This window comes from Hemiscyllium ocellatum, chromosome 7 (genome assembly GCF_020745735.1).
Source record: "Hemiscyllium ocellatum isolate sHemOce1 chromosome 7, sHemOce1.pat.X.cur, whole genome shotgun sequence".
NCBI classification, from domain to species: Eukaryota; Metazoa; Chordata; class Chondrichthyes; order Orectolobiformes; family Hemiscylliidae; genus Hemiscyllium; species Hemiscyllium ocellatum.
Genome location: NC_083407.1, coordinates 13,040,875 through 13,060,924, shown reverse-complemented (window position 1 = coordinate 13,060,924; position 20,050 = coordinate 13,040,875). Strand labels below are relative to the sequence as shown.

Genomic DNA, 20,050 nt, shown 5'->3' with positions numbered 1-20,050 from the left:
GGCTGGGACTGTTTTCCCTGGACCATCGGAGGCTGAGGGGTGCCCTTATAGATGTTTACAAAATTATGAGGGGCATGGATAGGATAAATAGACAAAGTCTTTTCCCTGGGGTCGGGGAGGCCAGAACTAGAGGGCATAGGTTTAGGGTGAGAGGGGAAAGATATAAAAGAGACCTAAGGGGCAACTTTTTCATGCAGAGGGTGGTACATGTATGGAATGAGCTGTCAGAGGATGTGGTGGAGGCTGGTACAATTGCAACATTTAATAGGCATTTGGATGGGTATATGAATAGGAAGGGTTTGGAGGGATATGGCAAGTGGGACTACATTGGGTTGGAATATCTAGTCGGCATGGACGGGTTGGACCGAAAGGTCTGTTTCCATGTTGTACATCTCTATGACTCTATGTATGCAGGGTTAAGAAAGTGTTCAGCATGCTTGCCTTCATTGCTCAGACCTCTGAGTATAGGGGTTAGGACATCATGTTGAGGTTGTATAGGATGTTAGTGAGGCCTCATCTGGAGCACTACGTCCAGTTCAATGTCCCTGTTATTGGAAGGCTATGATCAGAAAAGATTTATCAGGATGTTGCCAGGAATGGAGGTTTGAGTTACAGGGAGAGGCTGAATTGGCTGGGACTTTTTTCACTTGAGTGTGGGAGGTTGAAGTTTCACCTCATAGGAGTTTATGAAATCATGAGGAACATGCAGAAGGTGAATAGCAGGTGTCTTTTCCCGAGAGTCTGGGAATTCAAACCTTGGGGACATAGTTTTAAGGTAAGATGATAAACATTTTAAAAAGACACAAGGGGCAACTTTTTTAAAGAGTAATTTGTTTTCAGAAGAGAAAGTAGTGGATGTTGCAATGTCTAAAAGACATTCGGATGAGTACACAAATAAGAAATGTTTGGAGGGATAGGGGCCAAGTGCAGGCAGGTGCACTTAATTTGGGATTATGGTCAGCATGGATTTGTTGGACCGAAGGGTCTGTTTCCATGCTGCATGACTTTATGACTTTCTATGGCTCTTTGAGACCATAAAAAATAGGAACAGGAGTTGTCTATTCAGCCCATCAAGCCTGCTGTGCCATTCAATAGGACCATGACTGATCCGACATTATTCATGGCCACATTCCTGCCCTTCCCTTGTAAGCTCCCTATTGATCTAAAATCTATCAGCCTTAAAGCACTCTGCCCCTACAGCTATCTGTAACATGAAGCTCCAAAGACTCATGACCCTCTGAGAGAAGGAAGTCCTCCTCACCTCAGTCTTAAATTGATGCCCCTTCATTCTGTGAGCACCAATTCTAAGGTTCTCGTAATTGTCAGAATCTTGCTCTCAGAGAGGAATGGTACAGAGCCAGAAATTAGACTTAAGGGGGTTACTATTTCCCGCATATGGGACTCCCATCAGAGCAGACTGGTCAACCACTGAAGACTAGAGAAGAGGAGATGTCAATGGAGGAAGTGATGTTAATGGAGTGAATGACCAGAGAGTCCACACACTGTGTGAGGTTTATTCAAAAACTTCGTGATCTATGGACCACAGCATGGGCAGCACGGTGGCACAGTGGCTAGCACTGCTGCCTCACAGCGCCAGAGACCCGGGTTCAATTCCCGCCTCAGGCGACTGTCTGTGTGGAGTTTGCACATTCTCCCCGTGTATGCGTGGATTTCCTTCGGGTACTCCGGTTTCCTCCCACAGTCACAAAGATGTGCATGTTAGGTGAATTGGCCATGCTAAATTGCCCGTAATGTTAGGTGAAGGGGTAAATGTAGGGGTATGGGTGGGTTGCACTTCGGCAGGTCGGTGTGGACTTGTTGGGCCGGAGGGCCTGTTTCCACACTGTAAGTAATCTAAAAAAAAATCTAATGACAACTGTACAGGAAATATAAAATTTAGAAGGAAAACAATATTCATACCATATGAAAGGCGGATGCTGATTGGTTAGCAAATGGATGCTGATTGGTCAAGGCATTGCCATGGCTAATGCCCCAGTTAAAGCTGACTGACAGTTAACTGCTGAGCTTGGTGGAGTGAGGAAAATCCAGAGTGTGCAAGAGGTCGGAACTGGAGGGGCACAGACATTTTTTAGGATACGGGAGGGCTGGAACAGAGCACAGCAATAAGGATAGGGAGATGCCACGGAGAGATTTAAAGACAGAGATGAGGATTGGAAAATCAGTACATTTCTAAACCAAGAGCCAATGTAGGTCAGTGAACACAGGGGAATGGGTGTGAGTTGGAATCTGTGCTGCAGAATCGTAGATCAGCTGAAGTTCACAGAGAACATAAGGTTGGAGCTGGGCCAAACGAGCACTGGAATAGTCAATCACCTTCTCCTGGCAATACAGGAAAAGACAATAAATATGCCCTTGCCACCATCCTGCCCATCCCAGGAATAAATTGTTACACATAGGGTAGTAAATGTATTAATTGAACCACTGAACAAGAGATCGCAGGGGTTCTGTCCCTACCTCAGTATTTCATGAGACGAGAAAGAACTGGAAAGTTCAAATGGCACAGTTAATTTATAACCAGACCAAAACCCTTCCCATCAAAGTCTAACCTTTGCTGTCATTAGTTTTATGAGACCCTCCGGCTGTGGGAAGCTCAGTCTGGTATCTGTCAATGTCACGGTTTTAAATTAAAACGAATTGAAACTCAATGCCAAGACTTAACTTTCTGCTTTTATCGTGGGGGGTGAGGGGTTTGTAATTCTGATGGATTCTCGGGTTACCGTGGCAACGGTTGAAAGCAGGCTGCCAACTCTCAGTCAGCACCTTTGGGCAATCACAAGGAAACAATGCCTTCTTAAAGTCTCAGCCTATCAGCTGCCAATCGCCAGCACATTTACAGCATTAAATTCCCTTCTCCCTTTATAACATCAATCACATGAATGGCAGGGGCACGCAACTCACTTGGGCCCAGCAAATAATACCTACCTCGCACCAGGCTCATCGCTGGGGACTTTCACGTTGTGTCGTATATTAGAAGTAACCATATTCGGTTGAGACACACCTCAGGAAGGATCTATTGGGTCTCAGAAGAGATCAAACACAGTTTCACCAGAATGATACTGAGGTTAAATGGGCTGCCCCCTACAAGGCATGTGGTCCTTTGAGAATAGAAAATAATGGTGTGATCTACTTGGGCTGTTTTAAGATGATTAAATAAGGTCGATAAGTTGGATAGAGAGAAATCATTTCCTCTGTTCACACCAGTTTTAGACTATAAAGGGATGGGCTAAGAAAATAAAATCAACACACAATGCAAATACACACACACGTGTTCAAATGGACAAAGATATATGCTCTCAGGCACACCTACGCAGACACACAAACAGACATGTACAAACACAAAAAGACAGGCACGCACACACTCAGTGCTCATGTACAAAGACAAATACACTCAAAGCTACATGCATGCACACAGCCGCACCACACAAAAGACAGACATGTATAAACACATATATACATGTCACAAAAGCAAACACGCACACATAAACCACACACACAGGCAAATACGGACATGCACAGATACACACCAATACACACATGCACAGAAATGCACACAAACACGCACGTACACACACAACTACAGATGCAGAGAAACACACACATACACACAAATCCAGACACATAGAGAAACACACATACACGCACACACAAACATACATACACAGAAACACACATATGCATGCACACACACACACACATAGGAAAAAACACACACACACAAACAACACTATCCCTCATGTTGACAGCGAGTACCAAATGTGAAGATGAGCGAATAATTTTCTCAGTGCAAACTTTCACCAAACACCATCAGGAAACATGAAGGGAGAACTTGGTGAGAAAGTCAAATCATCCTCATGATGTAGAAATCAACACATTGCCTTTTAAAAAAATTAGCTGTGTCTTTCAAGGCACGTTACCAAGGCAACAGAATGCTTTTAACAAGCACAAAGACAACATATTTTGACCTATCATCAATAATCTTAAATCAATCTCACATCATCACACTGCTGCAAAGCTACAGAACATTCTTCCGAATGGAACTAATCCCCAAGATAAGTTCTGAACTATTTACGACAGTCAATGCTCATGTTCCCGGTTAGACAGCAAGTGTTACTGCTTTATGGCCTGTGAAGGATTTAAAAGATTTCAACCTTTCTCGTAAAGGTTGGATTTGCGACTTCTAGCTTATTTCCTTTTTATCTCTTTAACTCCCACTCCTCAAACCCTACTGCTTCACACCACAGTCAGTGCGTTAAAGGTGACCAATTTAGCAAGGGATGGTATCAGAGCAAGTGTGCAGGATGAGATGAAAAAATAGTGATAAATCTGCATTGTGTCTTCCCCAATTTCAGGATGTCCTTAATGTATTACAGCCAATGCAGTACTTCTGAAATATATAGTCACTGTTGTGAAAACTGGAAACATTGCTGCTAATTTGTCCCCAGTAAGCTCACACCAACAGCAATACTATATAACCAGATAGTTTAGTGGAACTTGTTGAGTCAACTGGGTTAATTTGCCCATTCTACTCCAAAATAGCACTGGGAGGAAGTGAGTACTGCAGATGTTAGAGATTAGAGTCAAGATTAGAATGGTGCTGGAAAAGCACAGCAGGTCAGGCAGCATCCGAGGAGCAGGAAAATGGATGAATCCTAATGAAGGGCATTTGCCCAAAACATCGATTTTCCTCTGAGTGACCTGCTGTGCTTTTCCAGCACCATTCTAATCTCAAATCAAAATAGTACTATCAGGGATGGCCGCTAGGACCTGGGTTAAAGCCTCATCTAGAAAGACAACATTTCTAACAGTGTAGCACTATAACTTGAGCCTTGATTATCTATTTATATCTCTGTACAAAGTTAAAAACCACACAACACCAGGTTATAGTCAAACAGGTTTAATTGGAAGCACACTAGCTTTCGGAGCACCATTCCGAAAGCTACTGTGCTTCCAATTAAACCTGTTAGACTTATAACCTGGTGTTGTTTTGATTTTTTACACTTTGTACACCCCAGTCCAACACCGACACCTCCAATTCATGACCATATCTCTGTAGTGAGACTTGAACTCACAATCTTCTCACTCCAAGGGAGAGATCACTGGGGAACGTGGGAAAATAAGGAAATGGCAGGCTTGACGAATTCGAGATCTGCAGTTCGTGATCACAATGGAGGAAGGGGATTAAAAAAAAATCTGGTACAAGCAAGTCTAATAATATGATACAAGTAAGAATGGTAATGGAGAAAATAATGGGATTTAGAACATAGAATATAGAACAGTGCAAGCCCTTCAGCCCATGATGGTGTGCTGGCCTTCCATCCTGTTTAAAATGCCAGGCCATGACTGTTTCCACATCAGAATATTTTAAGAAAAAGTCAAGACCATTACAGGCACATTGCCAAAAAGTTTCAAACCTCTCTAGATTCAGAAATTGTGCACTCGAAATGGGAAACTGCAGATGTGACTCGTTTATTTAATATGGATTGCGGGAAATGAGAAAACAGTTAACTAGAAACATATAATTGAAACATCAATTTTGAGAGGGACACCAGTACTTATCAACAGAGACAGAGTGACTGAACAAGTATAAGTTGAACAGAAAGGGTCAGTGTGGATTTAGAAAGGATATATCATGTCTGAATAATCCAGTTGCATTTCCGAAGCACTCACTAGCATGACAGATAGCGAATTGTCTAAAGATGCTCCCTATCTGAACTTTGAGCAGATGTTTCGAGCGGAACTTTAGGTGAATATGCAATAGTCATTAATATCGAGTGAGTTCAGTAGAAACGAGGAAATAACAGCAAAATAACGTGGATGCTGGAGATCAGAAATAAAAACAGAATGCTGGAGAAACTCAACAGGTCTGGTAGCTTCTGTGGAGAGAGAAACACAACGAGCATTTTGAGTCTCATATGACTCTACTTTGGAAGTAGTTTCTGAGTTTCTCCAGCACTTTCTGTTCTTATTTAAGTCATTAAGAACTGTGCTGTGTTTCCAGCAACAGTGACCACTCATCGCAACATCTTCCAAAATATATAATTGGCAGCCTCTTTTGCTGCTTGTCCTCTTACCGTTAAAATTCACAACTGGATGGTCCTTCCGGTCACACTGAAGTTCACTTTCGAGAAGGCGTTCTGAACTCTGTGAGGCCATGGAATTGCACCTGATAATGAGCAGGCAGCATGGGACGGAAAGACAGCAGGTCACCAGCTGCGATACACCCATGGTGTCGGTCCTAGCGGCTTGGCAACCAAGGTGGTGGGACTTGGGAGGAGTGCCTGAAAGGGAACAGATTGGTTTACTCGCAAGGTAATCTCCTGATTCCAAAAATCTGTTCACAATACACCCATTCAATATCTTTACTCAGAGAGTGTGAGAATGCGAAGCCTGTGACCCTTGGCAGCGTCCATAGTGAAGAATGCAGATATAGCTCAGGAGAGGCTTAGACTATAAGACATAGAAGCATAACTTAGGACATTCAGCCCATCCGGTCTGCTCCATTATTCAATCACGGCTGATAAATTTCTCGACTCCATTCTCCAGCTTTCTCCCCGTAACCATTGATGCCCTTAATACTCTAGAACTTATCTATCTCAGTCTTAAAGATTCTCAATGACCTGGCCTTCACAGCCTTCTGTGGAGATGAATTCCATAGATTCACCACTCTCTGGCTGAACAACTTTGCTCTTATCTCTGTACTAAAAGGTCTTCCCCTTACTCTAAGGCTGTGCCCTCGGGTCCTAGTCTCCCCTACCAATGGAAACATCTTCCCAACATTCACTTTGTCTAGGCCATTCAGCATTCTGTAAGTTTCAATTAGATCCCCTCTCATCTTTCTAAATTTCACCGAGTATAGACCAGAGTCCCCAAACGTTCCTCATATGTTCAGCTTTTCATTACTGGGACCGTTCTCGTGAACCTCCTCTGAACATACTCCGAGGCCAGTACATCCTTCCTGAGATATGGGGCCCAAAACTGCACACAATACTCCAAATGTGGCCTGACTAGAGCCTTATAGAGTCTCAGAAGTTCATCCCTACTTTTATATTCAAATCCTCTCAAAATAAATGTCATCTCAACCTGCAAGTTTACCTCGAGAAAATCCTGGACTAGAACTGGAAGTGGGAAGTTATGTGTGGATCTGAGGACATAGAGAAAGTATTTAATGAATACTTTTTGTCAGTATTCACACTGGAAAAGGGCAATGTTAGTGAGAATACGGAGATACAGACTACAAGATTAGATGGGATTGTGGTTGACAAAGAGGAAAGTTTAGCAATTTTGGAAGATCTGCAAATAGATAAGACCCCTGGGCTGAATGGGATTTATCCTTGGATTCTCTGGAAAGGGAGGAGATTGCAGAGCCTTTGGTTTCGATCTTTATGTCATCATTGTGCACAGGGATAGTGCCAGAAGACTGGAGGATAGCAAATGCTGTTCCCTTGTTTAAGGAGGGGAGTCAGGGCAACCCTGGTCATTATAGGCCAGTGAGCCTTACTTCAGTTGCGGAACACTAAGGTATTGGAAAAGGTTATAAGAGATAGGATTTATAATCATCTGGAAAGGAATAATTTGGTTAGGGATAATCAACACAGTTTTGTGAAGGGCAGGTTGTGCCTCAGTAACCTTATTGAGTTCTTCGAGAAGGTGACAAAACAGTGGATGAGGGTAAAGTTGTTGAATGTGGTGTATACGAATTTCAGTAAGGCGTTTGATAAGTTTACACACCATAGGCTATTGCACAAAATACAGAGTTTCGGGATTGAAGGTGGTTAATGGTTTAGATCAGAAATTGGCTGGCTAGCTGAAAGACGACAGGATGGTGGTTGTTGGGAAATATTCATCCTGGAGCTCAGTGGTGTGCCGCAAGGATCTGTTTTGGGGCCATAGCTGTTTGTCATTTTTATAAATGGTCTGGATGTGGGCATAGAAGATAGGTTAGTAAGTGTGCAGATGACACTTAAGGTGGGCAGAGTTGTAGATAGTGCAGAAAATGTTGTGGTTTACAGAGGATATAGATAAGATGCAGAGCTGGGCTGAGAAGTGGCAAATGGAGTTTAATGTGGAAAAGTGTGAGGTAGTTCACTTCAGAAGAAATAACAGGAATGCAGAGTACTGGGCTCATGGTAAAATTCTTGGCAGTGTGGATGAACAGAGATCTTGGTGTCCAGGTGCATAAATCCCTGAAAGTTGCCACCCAGGTTGATAGGATTGTTAAGAAGGCATATGGTGTGTTGGCATTTATTGGTAGAGGGATTGAGTTTCAGAGCCACAAGATCATGCTTCAGCTGTACAAGACACTGGTAAGGCCGCACCTGGAGTACTGCGTACAGTTCTGGTCACCACGTTATAGGAAGCTTTGGAAAGGGTTCAGGTGAGATTTACTCGGATGTTGCCTGGTATGGAAGGAAGGTCTTACAAGAAAAGGCTGAGGGAACTGAGGCTGTTTTCGTTGGAGAGAAGAAGGTTGAGAGATGACTTAATCAAGATGTATAAGATAATCAGAGGGTTAGATAGGGTGGACAGTGAGAACCTTTTTCCTTGGATGGTGAAGGCTAATATGAGGGGATATAGCTTTAAATTGCGAGGTAATGCATTTAGTACAGATATCAGGGATAATTTCTTTACTCAGAGATAGTAAGGGCGTGTAATGTCCTGCCTGCAACAGTAGTAGACTCGCTGACATTAAGGGCATTTAACTGGGCATTGGACATCCATATGGATAATAATGGAATGGTGTAGGTTAGATGGGCATCAGATTAATTTCACAGGTCAGTGCAACATCAAGGGCCGAAGGGCCTGTACCGCGCTATAACATTCTATGTTCTATGTTCAAACTCTCAAGTCACTTTGCACTTCACACTTCTGAATTTTAGATTAGATTAGATTAGATTACTTAGAGTGTGGAAACAGGCCCTTTGGCCCAACAAGTCCACACCGACCTGCCGAAGCGCAACCCACCCATACCCCTACATTTACCTCTTACCTAACACTACGGGCAATTTAGCATGGCCAATTCACCTGACCCGCACATCTTTGGACTGTGGGAGGAAACCGCAGCACCCAGAGAAAACCCACGCAGACACGGGGAGAATGTGCAAACTCCACACAGTCGCCTGAGTCGGGAATTGAACCCGGGTTTCAGGCGCTGTGAGACAGCAGTGCTAACCACTGTGCCACCGTGCCGCCCGATTTAGAAAAAAATGCATTGATCAGAAGGTCAAGGTGATAGAAATGCAGAGGGATATAGATGGGCTTAGTGAAAAAAAACTTTGCATATGAAATATAATGTGGGAAATGTGAGGTTATGCCCTTTGGCAGGACAAAGAGTATTTAAAAGGAACTGCAAAACATAGGGATATGGGATTCCTTGACCATGGATCAAAAAAATGCTAGCATCCAAGCTCAGCTGGTTGTAGGGAAGGAAAAACGAATGTTCCCCTTTATTTCAAAGGGAAAGAACACAAATGGAGGAGGTTTTGCTAAAACAATACAAGTAGTCAGAACATTTTCGGTCCCTTTATGTGAGAGAAGACATAACTGGCATTGGAGGCAGTCTGGAGAAGATCCACTAGGTTGATCCTAGGCATGGAGAGACTGTATTACGAGGAGAAGTTGAGTAGGTTGGGCCTGTAGTCATTGGATTAACGAAGAATGGCAGGAAATCTTATTGAAATGTTCAAGATTTTTGACAGGGTGGATGTTGAAAGGTTACTTCCCCCGTGGGGGGAGAGTCTCAGATCAGAGGGCATCATCTCAGAGTAAGTGCTCACAGGTTTAAGACAGAGAAGAGGAGGAATGTCTTCTCAGAAGATAGTGTATCTGCGGGATTATTTACCACAGAGGGCTGATGAACATGGATCATTAAATATATTCAGGGCTGAGATATTCAGATTTTTAATCAGGAAGGGGGTCAAGGGGAAAATGAGGGGAAAATGTAGGAAAGTGGAGTTGAGGATTATCAGATCAGGCAGGATCTCATTACATGGCAAAAGCAAACTTGATGGGCTGAATGGCCTACTTCTACTCCTGTGCCTTATGATCTAATCGATATGGAGGATACATAGATATAAATATTAGATCACATGTATTTTTTGCAGTGCTTTGCATTCTAGGTAAATCCACGAAACACTTTCAGTCTCCACAGATTCTGCTAAAACTGTTTGAGTCTCATTTCAGATTTTCAGCATCTGTAACATTTTGCCTTTATTTCTATGTCATCACTGTCTGCTTAAGAACATTAATAAGGAGCATCCTGACAGCTCTGGCCTTGGTCTGTCACACTGTTCCAATGAAACTCGACAGGAATATAAGAAGTGCTGTCTGATTTAAACAGTCGCAATCTCAACCCTGAATTCAGCGATTTCAGACCCAAATCACCATTCCTTTCTTTTCAGACGGTGTGAGCTGTTCATGACTGTGGTGTTGCCACTTGCACCTCTTCTGCACACAGTTTTTCTCTCTGTTATTGTTCCATAACCCAAACCAAGTTGTCTATTGTCATCTGATCACTGCTTTTATAGAATCATAGAGATGTACAGCACAGAAACAGACCCTTCAGTCCAACATTTCCATGCTGACCAGATACCCTAAATTAATCTAGTCCCATTTGCCAGCACTATCCCTCTAACTCTTTCTTATTCATATACCCATCCAGATTCCTTTCAAATATTGTAATTGTACCAGCCTCCACTACTTGCTCTGGCAGCATATTCTGCACATGCAGCATCCTCTGCATGAAAAGGTTGCCCCTTAGGTCTCTTTAAATCTTTTCCCCCTCACCTTAAACCTATGCCTGCTAGTGTTAGACTCCCCCATCCCAGGGAAAAGACCTCGCCTATTCACCTTATCTATGCCCCTCTATAAGGTCACCCTCATGTGGGCACTACTGGCAAAGCCAGCATCTGTTGCCTGTACCGAGCTGTCACGGAACCAGGCCATTTCAGAGGGAACCTGGTGTTTTCACGTCCATCAATGAAAGTTGTTCTGGTCACCACTACCAAGAGTGATTTTTATCATTTAAATTCCAGCAACTGTCGTGTTCAAATTTAAACACATGTCTCCAGAGAAAAGTCCTGGTCACTACATCACACACACACACACACACACACACACACACACACACACACACACACACACACACACACACACACACACACACACACGTTTAATCCCGACCACAGCAGCCGGTAGAACTTGAATTCAATTGTAAAAACCTGCCCAGTTTGGTCTCCCGGCTCAGATGTGACTCCAGACCCAGACCAGTGACTGTTAAATGCCCTCTGGGCAGTGAGGGATATGCAATAAATGCAGGCCTAGACTGTGAACAAAGGCATTAAAACAAAGCAGCATGTTAAACAGAGGTGGGCAAGGCAAACTCCAATCCTGCTCCCACCAGGTTTGAAGAATTCAGTTCAGGGAGTGGCGAAGCAATGGGGGTTTTTGAACCCGGGATGACGAGTGCAAAATCAAAGTAGAGCAATGGGGCAATGGGCAAATGAGACTGGGGACAAGATGGGATACAGCAGAGCAAATTAGATGAACTCCCAGTCCCTAAGGCCTACCAGGACTATAAGTAGCAAAAACAGAAGTTGCTGGAAAACCAGCAGGTCTGGCAGCATCTGGGAAGCGAGATTAAGGCTAATGTTTCAGGTCCAGCAACCCTTCCTCAGAACTCAGTTGCCTTCTTGAACAGCAGCAAAGCTCTTCTCACTTTATCGACACCTTTTGTGATTTGAAAGCCTTATTAAAACTCACCTTAGCCTTCTCTGCTCAACGACAGGCACCCTATTTACTTTAGTTTCTACACATGACATAACTGAACAACTTCTCAACCTCTCATGATGGCTCAGTGGTGAGCACTTCTGCCTCATAGCACCAGGGACTCTGGTTCAATTGTAGCCTTGGATGACTGTCTGTGTTGATTAGATTAGATTAGATTAGATTACTTACAGTGTGGAAACAGGCCCTTCGGCCCAACAAGTCCACACCGACCCGCTGAAGCGCAATTCACCCATACCCCTACATTTACCCCTTACCTATCACTGTGGGCAATTTAGCATGGCCAATTCACCTGACCCGCACATCTTTGGACTGTGGGAGGAAACCGGAGCACCCGGAGGAAACCCACGCAGACACGGGGAGAATGTGCAAACTCCACACAGTCAGTCGCCTGAGGCGGGAATTGAACCCGGGTCTCAGGCGCTGTGAGACAGCAGTGCTAACCACTGTGCCACCGTGCCGCCCACCTCTGGGTTTGCACACTCTCCCCGTGTCTGCGTGGGTTTCCTCCCGGTGCTCCGATTTCCTCCCACAATCCAAAGATGTGCAGGTTTGATGGTTTGGCCATGCTAAATTGCCTGTATGCCCAGAGATGTGCAATCTAGGTAGATTAGCCATGGTCTAATCCTGGACCTATTTCTTTCTTTCTTTAACTTCCTCAATCTATCCCTGATGTGAAGGTGCCGGTGTTAGACTGGAGTGGACAAGGTCAAACGTCACACAACACGAGGTTATAGTCCAACAGGTGAAGGGGCAACGCTCAGAAAGCTTGTGACTTCAAATAAACCTGGTGGCGTGTGACTTTTGACCTCAATCTATCCCCATAACTGAAGTTTCTCATTCCGGAGACCATTCTTGTCAATCACTTCTGCTTTCCAACCCGTTCACATCCTTCTATTCATGTGGTGCCCAGAACTGTACACAACAACCCAGCTGAGACTCCATTCCCTTTGAAATAAAAGTCAAAACAATAGGTAATTTGGCCCACTGGACTGCTGCTGGCTCTTTGAGAAAGCTACCCAATTAGTTCTAGTTGTCCCTATTTATTCCTCACAGGCCTGCGAGTGCTTCATTTTTTTTTCTCTAACAAGAAATGCAATTCCCTTTCTAATTACCCATCCATTATCCACCCCCATCCCAAGTACTGATGAAATTACACCACCAAACAACACACAGCAGCCCAGAGGGCAGTGAATAGCCCAACAAATTATAGGCACACTTCCCACGGACGACCTCGCTCCACAGAATTACAAGCACAAGGGTCAATAACTGGGCAGTCTGCTGCAAACTTCCTTTGCAGGACACAAAGATTCCATTAATAAATGGAGCCATTAGAATAAAACTGGGACATGCCACAGGGTGACGGAGCTGCCTGGAAAGAGATACATATCCAGTAATTGCTGCCAGACTTGGAGCACCCTATGGGCACTCATAGGAAACCATCAATCTAGGAGGGAGACAAACACAACAGGAAAAGCCTCCACTTTCAGACAACCGCCTAACATCGATTAAAAAAGACGCTTGACATATGTAGCCAACTGGTTATAAAATAAGATCAACCAACACAGTGATAGTCAGACCAGAGTCGGGACACTGTGAACAGTTTTGGGGCACTTATCCAAGGAAAGATATACGAGCATTGGAGGTAATACAGTGAAGGTTCACTTGGCTGATACCAGATGTGGAGGGACTGTCTTATAAGGAGACGCTGAGTAGATTGAGCCTATACTCATGAAATAGAAGACCTTACCGAAACATATGAGATTCTTCAGACTTGTCAGGGTAGATGCAGATAGATTGTTTTCCCTTTTCGGAGAAATTCAGACCATACGAGGTCACACATTTAAGACACGTGTGAAGTAATTTCTTCTCTCAGAGAGTTGTGAATCTGTGAAATTCTTCACTGCAGAAAGAGGTTTCCCATCATCCAAAAATTTGGAAATATTACATTTGGTTCCAACATCCAAGTTGTTGTCATGGGCTGGTGAAGAGCTGGGGCCAAGCATCAATCCTCACAGTTGTCCCAGTCTGCCAACCCGAGAACAGCCCATCCATTCCTACATTCTGTTTTCTTGCTGTTAACCAAAGCTCAAACCATGCCCAACCCTGCTAACAGCAAGGTGAGCAAGGACCAGATTGTCAATTCCAACGATGTTGGTTAAGCGACATGAGTCAGTGGAGCAGGGCCAACTCTGGCAATCTTCCAGTAGTGTTGGTGTGAGGCGTCTAGCATCAATGTATGGGGCCTCACCTGAAAGGCAGCACTCCCTCAGAGCTGCGCTGGGAGTGTCCATCTAGAGCCTGCATTAATGAGTGGGGTGTGAACACACAGTCTCCTGCCTCACAATGATCATTGAGAGGGCTACCAACTCGAGGTGTAGAAGATTCTGAGGGACATGGACAGAAGTAGCTGTTCCCCTTAGTTGAAGGGAGAAGAATAAGGGGTCCCAAAGTGAAGGGCCGCAGGTTTAGAGGGGATTTGAGGAAGGGTTTTTACACTCAGAGGGCAGTGGGGGTCTGGAATACACTGAGGCAGGAAACCTCACAACTATAAAAAGTATTAAAAAGTGCCTTAACGTTCAAGGCTGTGGGTCTAGTATGAGCAGTGGGATGGCAATAGTTAGTACTGCAGTATCAATGCCAGGGGCATAGGTTCAACTCTAGCCTCAGGTGACAGTCTATGTAGAGTTTGCACATTCTCCCCGTGTCTGCGTGGGTTTCCTTCGGGTGCTCTGGTTTCCTCCCACAGTCCAATGATGCGCAGGTTAGGGTGCATTGGCCATGCTAAATTGCCCCCATAGTATCCAGAGATGTGCAGAACTAGGTGGGTTAGCCATGGGAAATGCAGGGAAACAGAGATGGGGTGGGAAATCTTTAGAGGGTCAGTGTGAACACAATGTGCTGAAGGGCCTGCTTCCACACTGTAGGGAGCCTATGACTCTAAGTGGGATGAGTCGAAGTGTATTACAGACCCGATGGGGCTGTAGGCCTCTTCTGTACTCCTAGGAGTACTTGCTCCTAATTCATAAAGCTCAATTCTCCAGCATTGATGTTCCTCATCCAGACATTGAGCTTATTGGAGCATATTAACAAGGAACATGAGTAGGTTTTCTCACTGAGGAGGGGCCAAGGGAAAAAGTTGAGAGATGTAACTCCAGGAATATGCGCAATCAGAGCTGGCAACCTTGACTTGAATCATAATGTTTTGTGTAAAAACCAGTTTGATAAGAACAAGCGGACATAAAGGCAGCCAAAGTCTCATTTTGGTGGATATTGTGGCAACTGAATGTTTGTTTGGGTTTTGAAATTAGCCTTGATTCAGCTGCAACAACATATTCATTAAGATGTCTAAGCAGGAGTAGGCCATTCAGCCCATCGAGTCTGCTCTGCCATTCAATGAGATCACGGCTGATCTGATCATCCTCAACTCCACTCTCCTGCCTTTTCCCCATGAACCTCAATTCTCTTTAAAGATTAAAAATCTGTCTTAACATTATGTCAGGTCAGAAACTGAGCCTTTGATTTTACCACTTCTGTCCCATTGGACAAAGTACTTAGAGAGAGTATTCATTTTAAGCGGGCTAGAACCAAAAGCAGAGATGTACTGGTGAGGCTGTATCAGGCTCTGGTCAGACCACATTTGGAATATTGTGGCAGTTATGGGCCATGTATCCAAGGAAGGGTGCACTGGCTTTGGACGAGGTCCAGAGGAGTTTCACAAAAATGATCCTGGCTTAGCATATAAGGAGCAGATGAGGACTCTGGGTCTGTACTCGATGGAGTTTAGAAGGATGAGGGGGCATCTGATTGAAGCTTGCAGAATACCGAATGGCCTACACAGAGTGGTTGTGGAGGAGATAGTTCCACTAATGGGAGAGAACAGTGCAACATGGTGGCTCAGTGGTTAGCACTGCTGTCTCACAGTACCAGGGTCCAAGGTTCGATCCCAGCCTCAGGCAACTATCTGGAGTTTGCACATTCTCCCTGTGTCTGCGTGGGCTCCCTCCATGTGCTCTGCTTTCTTCCCGCAATCCAAAGATGTGCAGATTAGGTGTACTGGCCATGCTAAATTTCCCCTAGTGTTCAGGGATGTGTAGATTAAATGCATTTGTTAGGGGTAAATGTAGAGTAATAGGTTTGGGGAATGGGCCTCTTCGGAGGGTCGGTGTGGACTTGTTGGGCCGATGGGCCTGTTTCCACACTGTAGGGATTCTATGAGAAACCTGGAGCCTCAGAGTGAAGGATGAACCTTTAGAACTAAGATGAGGAGGGATTTGCGAAGAGGGTGGTGAATCTGTGGAACTCATTGCTGCAGAAGGCTGTGGAATTCAAATCATTGAGTATCTTTAAGACAGAGATAGATAGGTTCTTGATTTGTAAGGGGATCAAAGGCTATGGGGAGAAGGCAGGAGCATGGGGTTGAGAAAAATATCAACTATGATCAAATGATAAAGCAGACCCAATGGACCAAATGCCTAATTCTGCTCCTCTATCCTATGGTCTAGTCAGGGATTTGAACAAGGGAGTGAGCAGGATATACTCCATTATAAGAGGTCTCGGAATCAATCATCCATTACATCACTGCAGGTCTCATATCATGGAATAGTTTTGGCTTAGCAGCTCTCCCATTGTCTCTCCATAATATTATTTATTCATGTAAATACTAGCCCTAGGTCTCAAGACAGGCTGAATTAATCCCAAAAAAACTGCTGAACTGAAGCAAACGTTACTTAGGTCACAGAACTTGGAGGAATGTCAGAGCCGTCATCTAAAACAGAAAATGAAACAAAGAAATTCTTACAAAGAAAAGAAAAGGTTAGAGAGCCACAAGGACAGTGAGGGAGGAGAGTATGACTAATCGGATAGCTCTTCCAAAGAGCCAGTACAGGTACCACGGGCAGAATGGCATTCTCTTGTGCTATAAGATTCTGTGTTCAGCATGTCACTGTACCAAGGAACTTAACAAAAAACAACAGATTCGTTGGTCATTCATTGTCTCAGAGTACAACAGGATCTTGATAGATGGGCCAATGGACTGAGGAGTGGCAGATGGAGTTTAATGTAGATAAATCCGAGGTGCTGCATTTTGGAAAAGCAAATCAGAGGAGGATGTATACACTTAACGGTAAGGTCGTGGGTAATGTTGCTGAACAATGAGACCTTGGAGTGCAGGTTCATAGCTCCTTGAAAGTGGAGTCGCGGATAGATAGGATAGTGAAGAAGGTATTTGGTACACTTTACTTTATTGGTCAGTACATCGAATATAGGAGTTGGGAGGTCAAATACAGGCTGTACTGGATGTCGGTTTGGCCACTTTTGGAAGATTACGTGCAACTCTGGTCTCCTTCCTATCGGAAGGATGTTGTGAAACTTGAAATGGTTCAGGAAAGATTTACAAGCACATTGCCAGAGTTGGAAGGTTTGAGCTATAGGGAGAGGCTGAACAGGCTGGGGCTGTTTTGCCTGGAATGTCAGAGGCTGAGGGTTGAGCTTATAGAGGTTTATAAAATCATGAGGGGCATGGATAGGGTGAATAGACAAAGTCTTTTCCCTGGGGTCGGGGAGTCCAGACATAGGTTTAGTGAGGAGGTAGATCTAAAAGGGACCTAAGGGGCAACCTTTTCACACAGAGGGTGGTACGTGTATGGAATGAGCTGCCAGAGGAAGTGGTGGAGGCTGGTACAATTACAGCATTTAAAAGGCATTTGGATGGGCATATGAATAGGAAGGGTTTGGAGGGATATGGGCCAAGTGCTGGCAGGTGGGACTAGATTAAGTTGGGATATCTGGCCAGCATGGACGAGTTGGAATTTGTTTCCATGCTGTACATCTCTATGTCACAATGCATATGGGATCTTGCTGTGCCACATAGCACATTGGTCTGACAAACACCAGTCATCATCACATTAATGAAATTCCCTGCGTGAAACACATTCTTACAGATGATTTACAGGAAACAACCCAACGACACTGAAGGAACAGCAATATAATTCCAAGTCAGATGGGGAGTGACTTGGAGGGGAACTTGTAGGTGGTAGTGTTCTCACACATCTGTTGCACTTGCCCTTCTAGATGGAGCAGTCATGGGTTTAGTAGGAGCTGTCAAAGGATCTTTGGTAAATCTTTGCAGTGTATCTTGTAGATGGTACACACTGCTGCTACTAAATGTGGTGGTGGAGAGATTGGATGCTTGTGGACATATTGCCAATTAAGCTGGCTGCTTTGCCCTGGATGGTGTCAAGCTTCTTGAGTGTTGTTGGGGCTGCACCCATCCAGGGAAGTGGGGAGAATTCCATCACATTCCTGACGTGTCTTATTGATGGTGGATAGGCTTTGGTTTGGCACTAAATTGACATCCATTCAGGGGCTCTGAGATGTGTGCAGGATTGTGCAGAAACAACTAACAGACAGAACTAGTAGTCAGCACTTACAGGCCAACATTACCTCCAGTCCCCTCAATCATTCAATATAAACACCATATAGCAAGGGCCATTAAACTTTTACTGTGGTATTTGAGAAATTTCAAACCATTATCAGTTCTATAACCTGCTTCTCTCTTAATGGCTGCATGCATTCACAGCCAAATATATGTTTGAAAGAGGAATATTCAAAATATTTATTAGCCTTTCTCGTAATGCAAAAAGCCTGTTTCTAGCACTTCTTTTTTCACAAAGTAATAAAAACAGGGCAATTTTTCAACAATAAATTCTCGTTCACTGGGGACCTGTAAACATAACGTCTACATCGAATTCTCTGAACTCAGAGCCAGGACAAGGAGTCAAGGGGGTTAGGGTGAGATGCAGGAGGGGGAGAGGGTAGGGAGGGGAATTGGCCACACGGTGAACCCATTGGAGTCACATATAACAAAGTGCCTGCCTTGCAATTTCTTAAATCTACGAGAAGGACTGAATCCCAGGATTGCATTTAACGAGAGATGGCTGTGAAGACAGAAGTCCAGAAACTCTGCACCCGGACACAACCCCCACCTCTTCTTTAGGGAGAGATTTGAAATTTGCACATCAGTGCTTAAAATACAGCTGCTGCAGGCTGATACAATCATAGGACATAGAACAATACAGCGCAGAACAGGCTCTTCAGCCCTCAATGTTGAGCCAACCTGTGAACTATTCTCAGCTCGTTCCCCTACATAATCCCAAAATCATCCATGTGCTTACCCAAGGATTTGTTTAGATTACTTACTTACAGTGTGGAAACAGGCCCTTTGGCCCAACAAGTCCACACCGACCCGCCGAAGCGCACCCACCCAGACCCATTCACCCCTGAACCTAACACTACGGGCAATTTAGCGTGGCCAATTCACCTGACCTGCACATCTTTGGACTGTGGGAGGAAACCGGAGCACCCGGAGGAAACCCACGCAAACACGGGGAGAACGTGCAAACTCCACACAGTCAGTTGCCTGAGGCAGGAATTGAACCCAGGTCTCTGGAGCTGTGAGGCAGCAGTGCTAACCACTGTGCCACCCTAATGTTTAAATCTCCCTAATGTGACTAAGTTAACTACATTGGCAGGCAGGGCATTCCACGCCCTTACCACTCTCTGCGTAAAGAACCTGCCTCTGACATCTGTCTTAAATCTATCACCTCTCAATTTGTAGTTATGTCCCCTCACACAGTAAACATGAGCAGGAAACCTGGGAAATTAGCACCAACCAAACTGCGCATTCACTCAATAGCAAAATAACTTCAAACTCTTTCCCTCCATCCTTGGCTCAAACATAACTCCTACCCTATTCAAACATAAAAGCATGCAGAATGTAAAATAATCTCCAACCCAGGAGCTGAGTGCTAGAGCACCCAGGCTCCAGGTATGTATGGAAAATGTGTTGCTGGAAAAGCGCAGCAGGTCAGGCAGCATCCAAGGATCAGGAGAATCGACGTTTCGGGCATGAGCCCTTCTTCAGGAACAACATTGCTGAAGAAGGGCTCATGCCCGAAACGTCGATTCTCCTGCTCCTTGGATGCTGCCTGACCTGCTGCACTTTTCCAGCAACACATTTTCAGCTCTAATCTCCAGCATCTGCAGTCCTCACTTTCTCCAGGTATGTCCTGCCTCATGTGCTGAATGTCAGCCAATCATTACTAATAAATAATGCAATGCCTTCACACACTCTCACACTCAGGCACTCGCTCTCTCACACACTCACTCAGTGATATACACACACTCTGTCTCACACACCCACTCTCTCTCTCATACACCCACTCTCTCACACGCGCACACTTTCTCT

The 20,050-nt window shown here is 44.5% G+C and overlaps 1 protein-coding gene across 3 annotated transcripts in view; it reads right to left on the bottom strand.

Moving 5' to 3' along the window:
* Positions 1-20,050, bottom strand: part of sema5ba (sema domain, seven thrombospondin repeats (type 1 and type 1-like), transmembrane domain (TM) and short cytoplasmic domain, (semaphorin) 5Ba) — a 339,576-nt gene that overhangs the window by 216,995 nt on the left and 102,531 nt on the right. For all 3 annotated transcript variants that reach the window (XM_060828274.1, XM_060828276.1, XM_060828275.1), the window contains exon 3: positions 6,093-6,299. In XM_060828274.1, the coding sequence (XP_060684257.1) occupies positions 6,093-6,246 (154 nt within the window). In that variant the 5' untranslated portion in view covers positions 6,247-6,299. The remainder of the gene's footprint in view (positions 1-6,092; positions 6,300-20,050) is intronic.